This window comes from Myotis lucifugus, unplaced genomic scaffold, assembly GCF_000147115.1.
Source record: "Myotis lucifugus unplaced genomic scaffold, Myoluc2.0 scaffold_71, whole genome shotgun sequence".
NCBI lineage: Eukaryota > Metazoa > Chordata > Mammalia > Chiroptera > Vespertilionidae > Myotis > Myotis lucifugus.
The window spans coordinates 170,747-184,993 of NW_005871119.1; the positions used below are offsets into that span (position 1 = coordinate 170,747).

Here is a 14,247-nt window from a genome sequence, read left to right on the forward strand (position 1 = left end):
GGTAGTTTGTGGCTGATAACAGTATAAGGCAAGGAATCCCTCCCAGAGCAGGCATCTGACTCACTTTGATGATACAATAAGCAGCAACCTAGTTTGCAGAGATGGAGAGGGAATCAGAGCCAGAAGAGCTTGATTGCTATGCAAAGGAATCTGAACTCTGTGAATCTGAAAGTTATGTGAATCCAGGGAAGGATTTTAGGCAAGTAACTTTATCAACATTTTCCACTCAGAAAAATCACTCTGGCTGCACTACAGAGACTGGACTGAAGGAAGTCCAAATGAGAAGCCCCACTGGGCGACTTTATGAAACCTGAGAGCCATGTTGGGCGAGCCTTCACTTGGCAGTAGCAGCAAGGGGACCAGAACATATGAAAGATATTAAAAAGGATTTGGTGGCAGAAAGAATGCACACATATTTTTCTGATTTTATTTTATTATCATACTGGTTCAATGTGTGCAACTAAGCGTTTTCTAACTACCTGGTATTGTGATTTGAAGAATCAAAGTTTAAATATAATGAAAATAATTTTATGAATTTTAACTCGGGTGAGACCCTCTTAGCTTTATGTGCTCTACTGTATTCGTAGATTTGGTTGCCGCGGGTTCTCTTAACAAAGGTATATATTCTTGTGTGCTATCTTGTTTCCAGTTAACTTAAATCTCTCATTAATACATGATAGGTGTCAACATACTTGAAAAACTTGTAATAACCTATAACTTCCCAGGTGTCATTGACTTCTCTCATCTACATGCATTCAATTCCTTTCTGTCTTCTATAACTTTTTCTGACTCTGTTTTTATGGCCTTTACCCATGGTTAGTTGTTTCTGCTTATTTTTTTCTGGAACTGCTTTTTCCTAGGATTTGGGGGTTCCTTCATGGCCCCTTCTCCATCACCAGTGACTCCAGCCCAGAATAACCTGCTACAGCCCAATTTTGAGGCAGCTTTTGGAACAACGCCTTCAACTTCTAGCAGCAGCTCCTTTGATCCATCAGGTGAGACAGTGGTTTTCTACAATCTTTTAATTTGTTCTGATTATAAAGTAAACCACCTAAGGTTAGTATGATAATCAGGAAATGTCTACGCAATACTGAGTGATGACCTTATTTTAAAAACTGTTCGATAAATAAATTCAGTAACTTAAGTGAATATTTTTAGTACATTTTGGTGGCTTTAAGAATAACTTTTAATTCCTTTCTGTGTTTCTGTTTTTAATTTTTTTGCAGAAATCTAACTTAACACGCACACCATCTATTGCATGAGCTTACATGCACACGGTTTAGAGATGGTTAAAGGAAAACAAGTACTCTGTACTAAATCTTTGTACAGTATCTGAATGTGTGGACACTCCCCCTGCTGTTGCTTACACCCTCTGAAGCTTGCATAGTTCTTGGTTTTTTGAAGTTGAGACACAAATAGTATTCTTTGCCTGCCTTTAACCTTTCATCCTGCAGTCATTTTGTTTGTATTCTCTTCCATTCTACTCTTCCCATGCTGGGTCCTTACTACAAATTTTCAATTGGTGAGTTTTTGGCAATTAAATGTGTTTCAGAAACACCCTAAATATATGCCCTGCCTGACAATTTGGTTGCTTCCATTGCCAGTGCCTAGTTGAATGCTGTTCTTTTTTTAATTTAGAATCATTGTATAGTAGTATGTATGGTAAATATGCATAGTTTTTTAATAAAAATTAACAACCACAAAATCTTTGACATGGATATTAGCAATAACTTATGCAAATCCCATGAATCTGCATTTTAAATGGCCTTCTTGTGTTCTAGGAACTAGACAAGTAGTAATTAGTTACATGGTAATCAGGAACCATGAATAATAGCATGGTTCCTATTACTGAAATAGTGTTTACTTTAAATATTCCTGTAAAGTTAGAACCAAAAGTGAGTGCTATACTGGAGAAAAAAAATAAAATTCTTACTTCTAAAATATGGTCAACTGTTTTTCAGATACTTTTTAATAGGTATTGACCATTATATCAGGTTTTATTTTGACACTGATTTCATAGGGAACTAAGAGATTTGGCCTTCTTTTCTCATTTAAGAATTGTTTTAAGTTGTTTATGTAATAGTTTCAACAAAGACTTTTTTTTTTTTAAAAAAAATGTAAGCATTGTATAACTTTAGAGTAAACCAGTTAGGCTTTGCTAAATCACTACCATTTTGAATAAAACATGTTTTAGTGATAGCTTTTAATGAGTAACCATGGCTACCAATTATTGAGTGCCTGTGTACAGCAAATGTTATAATGAAGACATGACATGTATTATCTAATTTAATCTTTACAACAAAGCCATGTAGTAGTAGTGGTGGTACTTTTCCCACTTACAGATGAGGCAATTAAAGCTCAGACAGAAACTTTCTCAAAGACATACAGCTAGTGAGGCGTGTAGCTGAGTTGGAGCTCAATTCTGACTCCAAAGTCTGTGCTCTTTCCTGTACATTACACAGATTGTTTTCCATCTTTGTTCATGTTCATTAGTATTTCCATACTTTACGAGTAGACTTATGTAGAGATGTTCTTTTTGGTGTTATGGTCATGATAAGTGTGAATTACAAGCCTTCTTTTATAAGATTGTATATTCACTTGTTTCCATAGTTGTTTTTTTAAGACAGTTTTCCCTTTAATTTTCCATATGATGTATTTTTTTCAATTATTCTGAACCTGGTCTATTTGATTTCCAGTGTTTGATGGTCTAGGTGACCTTCTGATGCCAACCATGGCACCAACTGGGCAGCCTGCACCCATCTCGATGGTACCTCCTAGTCCTGCAGTGGCAGCAAGCAAACCTCTTGGGAGCGATCTTGACTCGTCTCTTGCCAGCTTAGTAGGCAGTGAGTCATATAGTTTTATTTAACTGAATCATGTGTGATTTCCCCCCTGTCTTTTCCTATGTATTGTTTCTGGATTCACTTGTGAGTGAGTGTATTAAGGAGTGGGCAGAAATTCTTAGTGCTTTACCCAGTACAGCTCCTTGGAAGGTAAGCAGTCTCTATACCATAGTCTTACAAGCAGTACCCAGGTCATAATTAATAATTAATCTAAATTATCCACGGTATAGTTAGCATGTGCAAGTATGAAGTCAAGTGCATTGTGTATAATAAGTACTTAAGTTTTCATTTCATTTGGAAATGAGAACGCAGAATAACTTAAATGCAGTATGTTTACTAATTGAACATCCAAGTGCGTGTTAGTTATTCATTCAACAAATACTATTGATTGAATACTGGGCATTCTTCCAGGCTTGAGAGAGAAAATTAGTGATCAAAACAGGTATAAATTTCTGTTTTTATGGTGCTCTGAAAGGGAAAAGACAAACATTAAACATTTTCAAATTGATAAATTCTATAGTGTGTTAGGTTATAAGTCCCATGGGGGAGGCAAAGAGGGGTAAAGAGTGCCACAGAGTGGGGGTGAGAGTAGGCCTCACTGAGAATGTAAAATTTGAGCAAAGATTTGAAGGTAAAGGAATGAGCCACATGGATATCTAAAGGAGAACATGTGCAGGCTAAGGAGACAGCCAGTGCCAAGACATTGGGCAGAAGATTGCCTGGTATATTCAAGGAACATCAATCAAGGAGACTGTGGCTGGAGCTAGGTACATGAAAGAGAGAGTCTTAGGAGGTGAGGGCAGCTATGATAAAGACTGGCCTTATATTTCAAATCTGAATTTGATTTTTTTAATTAAGGTGAATGGGGTTAGTATTGCAAATACCTTTCATTTCACTTGAGGCTGTATCAAAAGTTTAGCATATCATTTATACACATTTTTTTTCTATCCATTACCCTATGGATATACTTTTGTTTTCCATTCAGCATCCTCAGTCTGGGCATCCATGAAAATGCTTTGATGACAGCCATAGAGAGATTATTTTAGTATCTCTTCCTACTCTAAAATATTATCCCACTGATGGATAGTCTGCAGTGGTAACTGCTTTTGCTGGACACTGTAATATACCGCCCAGACCCTTCTTCAGAAATAGAGGATTTTTACCTCTAGCTTCTGAGAGTGCCCTCAGCACACAGCTCACAGATGCTTCCACCTTTGATATTTATCTCAGCTGAAGAAGGCTGACCAATAGCCAAACAATCTTGATAAAGAACAAATTTGAAGCACGCTTTTTAATATCAGAACTTATACAAAGCTATACTAATCAGGACAAATGGTACAGTATAGACATAGGAAAATAGACCAATAGCATAGAATGAAGAGCCCAGAAATAAACCTCACATACACTGTTAAATGATTTTCTAGGTTTGCAGGACCATTCAGAATGGGAAAAAACACTCTATTCAAAAAACGTGCAAGCCAAATGGATAGCCACATGCAAAAGACTGAAGTTGGGCCTCTTCTTTATACCATCCACAAAAATCAATTCAAAATGAATCAAAGACCTAAATATAAGAGATAAAACTATAAAACTCTTAGAGAAAAAAATCTAGGCGTATTGACCTGGGATTAGGCAGTGACTTCTTAGATATAATACCAAAAATAGTCAATCAAATAAAAATAAATTAATAAGAATGCATCAAAATTAAAAACTTTTGTTATGAATGATACCATTAAGAACCCACATAATGAGAGAAAATATTTCCAAGTTATATATCTTATATGGGACTTGTATCCATAATATTAAAGAACTCTTACAATTCAGTAATAAAAAGACAAATAATTTTAAAATTGGCAAAGGATTTGAATAAACATTTCTTCAAAAATGATATACAGTGGCCCACAAGTACATGAATCGATGTTGAACATCAGGGAAATACAAATCAAAACCACATTGACAGACCACTTCACACTCACTAGGGATGCTATTATCAAAAAGAGAGTAACAGGTGTTGGCAAGGATGTAGAGAAATTAGAACTCTCAACTGTTGCTGGTAGGGAAATAACATGATGCAGCCACTTTGGAAACAGTCTTGTAGTTCTTTAAAATAATTAATTCAAAATGGATCATAGATTAAATGTAGGAGCCAAAACTATAAAATTTTTAGAAGAAAATGTATGAATAAATCTTTCTAACCTTGTTCTTAGATATGACACCAACAGCACAAGCAATAACAGAAAAAAATAGATAGATAGGGCTACATGTGATACCATTAAGAAAGTGAAAAACAGCCCTAGCCGGTTTGACTTGGTGGATAGAGCGTCAGCCTGCAGACTGAAGGGTCCCAGGTTCGATTCCAGTCAAGGACACATGCCCAGGTTGTGGGCTTGATCCCCAGTGGGGGGTGTGCAGGAGGCAGCCAATGAATGACTCTCTCTCATCATTAATATTTCTATCTCTCTCTCCCTCTTCCTTCTTCTCTGAAATCAATAACAATATATTTTTTTAAAAAGAAAGAAAGTGAAAAACAATCAACAGAATGGGAGAAAACATACATCTCATAAGGGACTTTTATTCAGAATGAATAAAGAACGCTACACCTCAATACTGTAAAGACAAGTAACCCAATTTAAAAACAGTCAAATGACTTAAACGTTTCTCCAAAAAGTATATGTCCACTTTGTACATGAAAAGATGTTCAGCATCAGTCACCTGTGGAATGCATATCAGTACCACAATGAGATATCACTTCACACCCATTAGAATGTCTATGATTAAAAAGACATTATAACTAGTGTCTGTGAGGATGTGGAGAAATTGAAACTCTGACATTGCTGGTGAGAAGGCAACATTGGGCAGCTACTGTGGAAAGCAGTTCCGCAGTTTCTCGAAATGTTAAACCTCGAGTTACCGTTGGACAGACAGTGCACCATATGACAGCTAGAAAGCTCCTCCCCCGGATCTCTGCTCAGCTCTGCCCAAGTCTCACCTTCTCCACGAGGCCTTCCCTGAGCATCCTGTTTAGTACTGCCTGCCCTCACTCTCATCCTATGCCACCAGATCCTGCTCTTTCTTTTCATGTTTCCATAGGCTTTCCATTTTACCTTCTAACCGCCTACATAATTTACTTTATTATTCTTTTATATATGTTGTTTTATCATCCATCTCACCCCATTGGAATGTAAGTTCATCCAGGATTGGGATTTATTTTTTCCCTTCACTCTCATAACCCAAGCACTTAGAACAGTGCCTGGTGTATATGTAGGGGCTCAGTAAATATTGGCTGACTTAATAAATGAACTGAGATTAGAGCAGAACGATGAAGCTGGTTGTGTCGGGATCCTCAAGACGACCCTCCCATTCACTGATTCACTAGAAGGACTCAGGGGACTCAGCACATGTCTGTACTCACAGCTAAGATGTATGACAGCAGCTGGTAAGGATGCACAGCTGGATCATCGGGGAAAAGACACAGGCAGAGTCTGGAGGAATCCATGCTCAGACTTCCTTACGCTCTCTCATTCCCAGGAGGGGAAGGCCATGTAGAAATGTGGCCACGTGTGTGATGTGTTTGCCCAAGGAAGCCCTTTAGAGACTCAGCACCCAGGATTTTTCTTGGATGCTGATCATGTGCTAAAGTTTCAGTCTTGAAGAAGGAAAGCAGGTGTTCAGCATAAACCACGTTGTTTGTATGGTTTAGACACAGCAAGCCACCCGTATCATGAGGCAAAGTTTTATCTCAGTGTAGAGAATAATTTACCAGCTAGGTTCCCAGATGCCAGCCACATAGACCTTTCTAAGATAGCAGTCTCCAGCCTGCTGTGTTTACTCTATTTTTCTGAACACGAATTGACATTAAAATACGATCCTTAAGTATAATGTAAAGTAAAAGAAAATGTTAGATTTGTGAATGTTTCCTGACATAGTTTCTCCTTTGTAAAACTGAATGTAGTCATTCCTAGGCAAAATATGGACTTTTTCTAGACCTCTGAGTCTTTGATCTTTTAAATGTCATATCATTTAAGCTGAGTATAGAGTTTTAAATTCTTTTTTTCTTTTATCCATTTATAGATCTTGGGATTTCTGGCACCACATCCAAAAAGTAAGTACTTTTTAAGCTATCTGATTTTGTTGAGAGAATGTATTTGTACTTATTTGAGACTATCAAACGTTGTTCTCATTAAAGTAATTACTCATTCTCAGGCTAGGTAATTTCAGAATTGGTTTTTATTTTATTCTGGGTTTTTGTTTTTGTTGTTTTCTACTGGAACATCCAAACTGTTGGCTATGACAATGAAAAGGAATAATATATTTTAGTCTCCAAGATTGTCATGAACTTTTATCCTATATAATAAAAGTGTAGCATACAAATTGTCCTCTCAACTGGGAGTTCGTACGGGAGTTCGACCAGGGGGTGGGGCCAGCCGGGGGAAGGGAGGGAGGCCCTGGCCAACAGCCGGCAGCCGCTAGAGACCCTACCAGTGTACGAATTTTGTGCACTGGGCTTCTAGTCTAGAAATACTGGGGAATTGTGGTTTGAATACTTTAATAGCTTTAAATTCTAGACTCATTACAATAATCCTAGCTAACATTGATTTTTAAGTCTCTCATGGAGGATCAATTTTAAGGAAGGATAGTAAGAATGATAAACAGTGTACCCTTTTTTAGATGCATATTTCAACGTCTGAAATTGGGATCCATTTTACCAATATATGGTATCTTATAGTCATTGTAATGCAGGTTGTAGTTATGATAGAGTTGTGTGAAACCTTCTGTTGATCCAGAAAGGGACATCATGGATGCACCTCAAATTCAACAAAGTGTAGGTATATAGTATTTATGATACAGTTATTTAGTATTTTTTATAACCAGTGAAGGATTCAGTTAAATTTGTGGCATATTTTTCTATTAGAAGTGATAGGGGGAGTGGGGAAAAAAGGAGACATATGTAATACTTTCAACAATAAAGAATTTAAATTAAAAAAAGAAGTAATAGAAAAGTCCTGTTATCATTGAGGTCCAAACTCTAAATTATTTTTGTCAAATGCTTTAAAGCTTTCTTAGATACAGTATGTTAAGCATCTTCTATAATTTTTACTCTGTATTCTTTATTATCACTGGACTCAAACAGATTGCTTCTAACCTCAAATAAAAGTATCTCAGGAATCACACACCATTCTTTTCTGATTGGTGTGTTTTTTGTGTGTTTTGCATGCTTGATTTTAGGGGAGATCTTCAGTGGAATGCTGGAGAGAAAAAGTTGACTGGTGGTGCCAACTGGCAGCCGAAAGTGGCCCCAGCAACCTGGTCCACGGGAGTTCCATCAAGTGCACCTTTGGTACGTAGCCCCTGGGGGCCCGGGCAGTGGGGGAAATTTGCCAGCTCCCCAGTGTGTACAACACAGTGCATTTTGCTTAATTTTGCTACTGACACTGTACTTTTCCATGCACATCGAAGAAATATAAGCAGGATGCAATATTTACCAAACTGCAAATTTTATTGACTTTATACTTGATAAAGATTATGACCTATTTTTTAATTTTAATTATTTCAAAATAGTATATATGCTTCTTGAGATATTTGTTTTATATTTGTACAATTATGGAAATAATTTTTCAAAATCATTTAATGACATTGATCATTATTTATATTTTATCATATTTCTTGCCCAGATTTCTTGATTGTCTTAAGTAATGACAGCTTTTTTTCTTACCAGAAAGATTGGGCAATTTTCCACTGTGTAAGTGAACTTTCATTTTAAATCACTATTAATTCTTCTCACCATTTCAAAAATTGAAACTACTAACACCATCTTTTCTATAAAATTTAAATAGGTTTTATTTCTGTATATTAAATTTCTATTAATATATTAATGCCACCATTCGTTCTATGAAATAGCATGTCACTGGTAATAAAGACTAATTATTATTTTATGAAATTTGCTACCATAAAAAAGATATTACCAAGGGTAGCAAAACTTACTGTTTTCCTATATATGCCCCATAATTAGCAAAACTAGGCTAGTTGCTATTTCCCAAGTTCACTCGTAATTTTTCGCCTTTACTTACCACCTTCTTCTGTCTATATCACACCCATCTCAAAGGCTTTCTTGATGTCATACTCTCCTTATTGTCCTTATTGCCTGAATTAATTCTATCACCCACCAATCCCAGCCAAACAAACATGTATGGAAGTGATTAATATAAATAGAATACAAACATTTTAGATAGACTCTATTAAAACTATTGTGTTTCAGAAATTAATTTCAATATCTAAGTTTTGGAATTTAGAACATATTGTCTTTTAAATAATTTTATAAATAGTAACATTTTTATATGTAAGCAGTTTTATAAATAAAAAGAAGTTCAAACCAATCTGAATAATGCCTTTTGAGTCAAAAGTCACCATTAAACAGAACAGTATTCACTGAATTAAAATTTATACCAGCCGTGGGCAAACTACGGCCCGTGGGCCGGATCAGGCCCGTTTGAAATGAATAAAACTAAAAAAAAAAAAAAGACCGTACCCTTTTATGTAATGATGTTTACTTTGAATTTATATTAGTTCACACAAACACCCCATCCATGCTTTTGTTCCGGCCCTCTGGTCCAGTTTAAGAACCCATTGTGGCCCTCGAGTCAAAAAGTTTGCCCACCCCTGATTTATACCATAGTTTCTACAGGAAAATACATTCTGTTCTGGAAACCCACTTCCTCTTATCTCCTCACCCCCGCCAGTGGTGGTAGTGAGAGAGGATATTCAAGGACTATTATTTTCTTTGGTGAGTTCAAAGTCTGAAAGAACTTAACTTTAAGTGATTTCCTAACTGATAACAATGAAAAAAATTGCCTATTGTATCTAAGTATTTATTTCTTTAAATCTTTGCATTATTTAAAAACAGTGCTTAAGAAGACCATTTTTTTTGTATTTAGCAATACAATAAAGAGTTCCATTTTAAATTTTACAAAGGATACTTAGTAGAAAACTAAATCTCTCTTTAAAACTGATGTATGACTAAGATGACCATTTCATTGATTGTTCAAACTAGGGCTCATTTATGGCTGAAAGGGAATGTAATTCTTACCCTGGGATCCCAGGCATTTACCTGTGGTTGGTGACTCACATAGATGCTGAGACCAAAGGGGGCTGCACTCCATTCTTCAATACAAAAACATTTGAGAGTCACTGTCTTATTTGGGGTACGGGGAAAGCGATTCAATAAATGCATAAAATCCCTAATGAAAGAAAAAGCTTCTTTAGAACTGGTCTTGAATACTATCTAATCACATTAAATCTCACAATTTATAGTATCATTACCAAATTAAAGGAACTAATTTTCCTATTCTGTTCTATGCAAGCTGTTCTGAGAAGTTAATACTTTAATGGTGGTGCCCTTTTCAGCAGGATCAAGTTGTTGTTTTTGTGGGTTTTTTTCAAATACATTTTTATTGATTTTAGAGAGGTACAGAGAGGGACAGATAGAAAGATGAGAGAGAATCATTGATCGGCTGCCTCCTGCACACCCCATTGGGGACCAAGCCCACAACCGGGGCATGTGTCTTGACCACCAATCGAACTGTGACCTCCTGGTTCATAAGTCGAAGCTCAACCATTGAGACACTCCAGCCCAGGAAGGATCAAGTTTTTAATTGTTTTTTAACAAGTTAATTCCAGGACAGTCAAGGTGATAGCAGTATCTAAGATGGAATGAGGGGAGTGGAGAAAGGGTGGTGAGAGTACTGATATTTGGCAGATCAGCTGTAGGTTAAAAAAAATGGTTGAGAGCTTGAAGTGAGGGGGAAGGAAGACAAGAAGGAAAACTCTTTGATAGAATCCACACAATTGTGGGTCCTTGTGAATGAAGCCACCCAGACAGTGGTTGCCCAAGTTTCTATATGGACAGTTTGCTAAATAATGAGGCCATTAACCAAGAAGGGGAATAAGAGAGAAGTACGAGAGAGAGAGAGAGAGAGAGAGAGAGAGAGAGAGAGAGAGAGAGAGAGAGACTTTAAAAATACTAGTAGTATTAGGTTGGAGACCTTCCCTGGCCATTACCTCCCCGGAGATCAAGATTTGAACCATACAGGTGGTGAATTCATCAAATACTTAACAACTGCTTTGCTTCTTCAGGGCACAGGGCTGCCACTTACTTGATTGGCAGGCACCATCACTGAGACTGAGAGTAATAGTCTCATTTTTATTTTAAACCTCAAAACTCCATATGCTTTTTTATGAAGCGGAAAACTTTAAATTTTTAGTAAGCTCCAGAAACTTAGAGACAGTAGGTTTGAGCATAAAATAGCTACAACAGCTCTGGGAAGAGAAATGAGAACAGAAATAATTTATTAGGAGGGCAGAGTTACCTGTAGTTTTATTTCCTTTGTTTATTCTCCTTAACACTCAGGCAACAATATAAAGGCTCTCGTATACAGAATGATTTTATGTTTATTAACTCTCAGCCTTATTTGTAGTCTATACAATTCACTACCTTTTACTATGGTTACTGCAAAGCTCTTCTTTCTTAACAAAGCTCTGGCTTTGCTTTTACCTCAGAAATCACTCCAAGGCCTCTGGCTTCTCTCCACCCTGTTCTCCCATTATTATATTCCTTATGTTTAAGTTTCTTTTTCTGAGAATACCGAAGACAAAGAGGAGAAACAGCCAAGCTTGTGCTTCAGAAGCAGCAAAGCAGTGTTTCCAAATTGTCCTGGTCTTCTGCAGGCCTTTACCTTTGAGTAGGAAATTGAAGGGGCAGCAGAGAGGGTGCCTTTCAAAGTTTTTATCCGTAAACAAGAGCTAAGATTGCTTTTCCAAATTTGTTTTAAATTTCCCTCAGTTGTGGCTTGGAGGTGCAGCTATAACATTTTTCAGATCAGAGAACTGGAATGAGATCGAGAAGCCTTAACAGGACTTGACTGTTAGGAATCTGTCTGCTGGCCGGGCTCTGTCATCATGGCTATGGAGAGCCCTGCACTTCCAGAGCCTCTTAGTCCTGCTTCCCAGTGCACAACAGGCCTCTCAAGTTCCCATCGTACAAAGTGAGAGGTGCTTGCAATTCAGAAGTATGTGCATTTTACAGGAAATCACAGAACCTGCCGTTCTCTCCCTAAAAACAACAAATCTTTATTTGCCTATAGATAAAATATTCAGTTGAAGTTGAAATAGAAAACAATTTAAAACCTTAGGAAAAATAATATTTGGAGAGGAAATTTTTTAGTTAATCTACCATTTGAGCAAAATGACAAATTAAGACTCTCTTGAAATTATTCGACCCAAGCTCATTTTGTTTTGATAACTAATAAAAACCTTTTTTTCTTTTATTTCCTTAAGTCCCAATGATATAATTCAGGTAAATAATACAATTATTATTTACAATTCTGATAAGTGACACGGTTCCAATAAATTATATAATTCTGGGTCTGGTGAATAGCTTACCAAACCTCACCTGTTGAAATGATGAATAAAGAGTGAATCTGAAATATAATACTTGTAGGGGGAGCAAAATAGCTTTCCCTCTCCCCTTCCAGTCCATGAACACAGCATCCTTTCCATTTATCTAAGTCTTCTTTAATTTCTTTCTACAGTGTTTTATAGTTGTCAGTGTATAAGTCTTGTACTTCTCTTTGTAAATTTATTGCTTAGTACTTTATTATTTTTAATGCTACTCTAAATGAAATTGTTTTTGTAATTGTGTTTTTTATTGTTCATTGCTAGTGTACAGGGAACTGATTTTTGTATATTGATTTTATATCCTACAACTTTGCTAAACTTACTTATTAACTCTGATAGTTTTTTTGTGTATGGATTCCTTAGGACTTTCTATCTATAAAATCATGTCACCTACAAATAGAGATAGTTTGATTTCTTTCTTTTTTCCTTTTTATTTATGTTTTATCCCATCCTCCCATCCCCTCCCCTTTGGCAACCATCAGTTTATTCTCTATATCTATGGGTCTGTTTCTTTTTTATTCTGTTTATTCATTTGCTTTGTTTTTTTAGGTTCCACATATAAATGAAATGATAATTGTCTTTCTCTGTCTGACTTATTTCACTTAGCCTTCTAGGTCCATCCATGTTGCCACAAATGGCAAGATTTCATTCCATTTTATTGCTGAAAAATATTTCATTATATCTATCTATATATCTATATCAATATCTATCTATCTATCTATCCATATACTAGAGGCCCAGTGCATGAAATTTGTACACTCGGGGGGGGGGGGTCCTTCAGCCTGGGTTGCAAAAGGGCACAGACCATGCCGAGGGACCCCATCAGTGCACAATCAGGGCCGGGGAGGGCCTTGGGAGCTCGGCCAGCCAGGGAGGGACCGCAGGAAGGCTCCAGGGCATGCCCGGCCTGTCTCGCTCAGCCCCTATCAGCCAGACCCCAGCAGCAAGCTAACCTACCAGTCGGAGCATCTGCTCCCTGGTGGTCAGTGCACGTCATAGCAACTGGTCAACTGTCTGCCCCCTGGTGGTCAGTGCATGTTATAGCGAGCGATTGAGCAGCCTTATCATATTACCCTTTGATTGCTTGAAAGGACGACCAGACACTTAACATATTAGGCTTTTATTATATAGAAAATATATATATATATATTTGTCTTTATCCATTTACTTGATGAACATCTAGTTTACTTCCATATCTTGGCTATAACTAGTAAATCTGCAGTGAACATGGGAGGCATATATCTTTGCAAATTAGTGTTTTGGTTTCTTCAGATAAATACCCAGAAGTAGAATTGCTGACTCATGTGGAAGCTTTATTTTAAAATTTTAAAGGAGCCTCCATACTCTTTTCCACAGTTGCTGCACCAGTTTACAGTCTCACCAACAGTGCACAAGAGTTCCCTTTTCTTCACATCCTCACCCACACTTTTTGTTTGTTGATTTATTGATGGTAGCCTTTCTGACAGGTGGGAGGTGATATCCCATTGTGGTTTTAACTTGCATTCCCTGATGATTAGTGATGTTGAGCATCTTTGCATATGTCTATTGACCATTTGTATGTCCTCTTTAGAGAAATGTCTGTTCACATCTTTTGCCCTTTCATCATATGTATCATTGGAAAATATGTTCTCCCATTCAGTAGCTTGTCTCTTTGTTTTGTTGGTGGTTTCCTTCGCTGTGCAAAAACTTTTTAGCTTGATGTAGTCACATTTGTTTTTCTTTTGTTCAAGGAGACATATCCAAAAAGATATTGCCAAGAGTAAAGTCAAGGAGTTTACTGTCTATTTTTTCTTCTAGGAGTTTTATGATTTAAGGTCTTATATTTAAGGACTTAATCCATTCTGTGTTTGTTTTTGTATGTGGTATAATAAAGTAGTTCAATTTAATTTTTTGCAAATATCTGTCCAATTTTTCCAGCACCACTTGCTGAAGTGACTGTATATCCTTGCCTCCT

General features: G+C 36.8%; 1 protein-coding gene across 1 annotated transcript in view; it reads left to right on the forward strand.

The window, feature by feature from the left end:
• Positions 1-14,247, forward strand: part of SNAP91 (synaptosome associated protein 91) — a 119,934-nt gene that overhangs the window by 95,099 nt on the left and 10,588 nt on the right. Inside the window, exons 20-23 of the mRNA XM_023755177.1 lie at positions 861-995; positions 2,697-2,846; positions 6,915-6,945; positions 8,070-8,181. Coding sequence (XP_023610945.1) covers positions 861-995; positions 2,697-2,846; positions 6,915-6,945; positions 8,070-8,181 — 428 coding nt within the window. The remainder of the gene's footprint in view (positions 1-860; positions 996-2,696; positions 2,847-6,914; positions 6,946-8,069; positions 8,182-14,247) is intronic.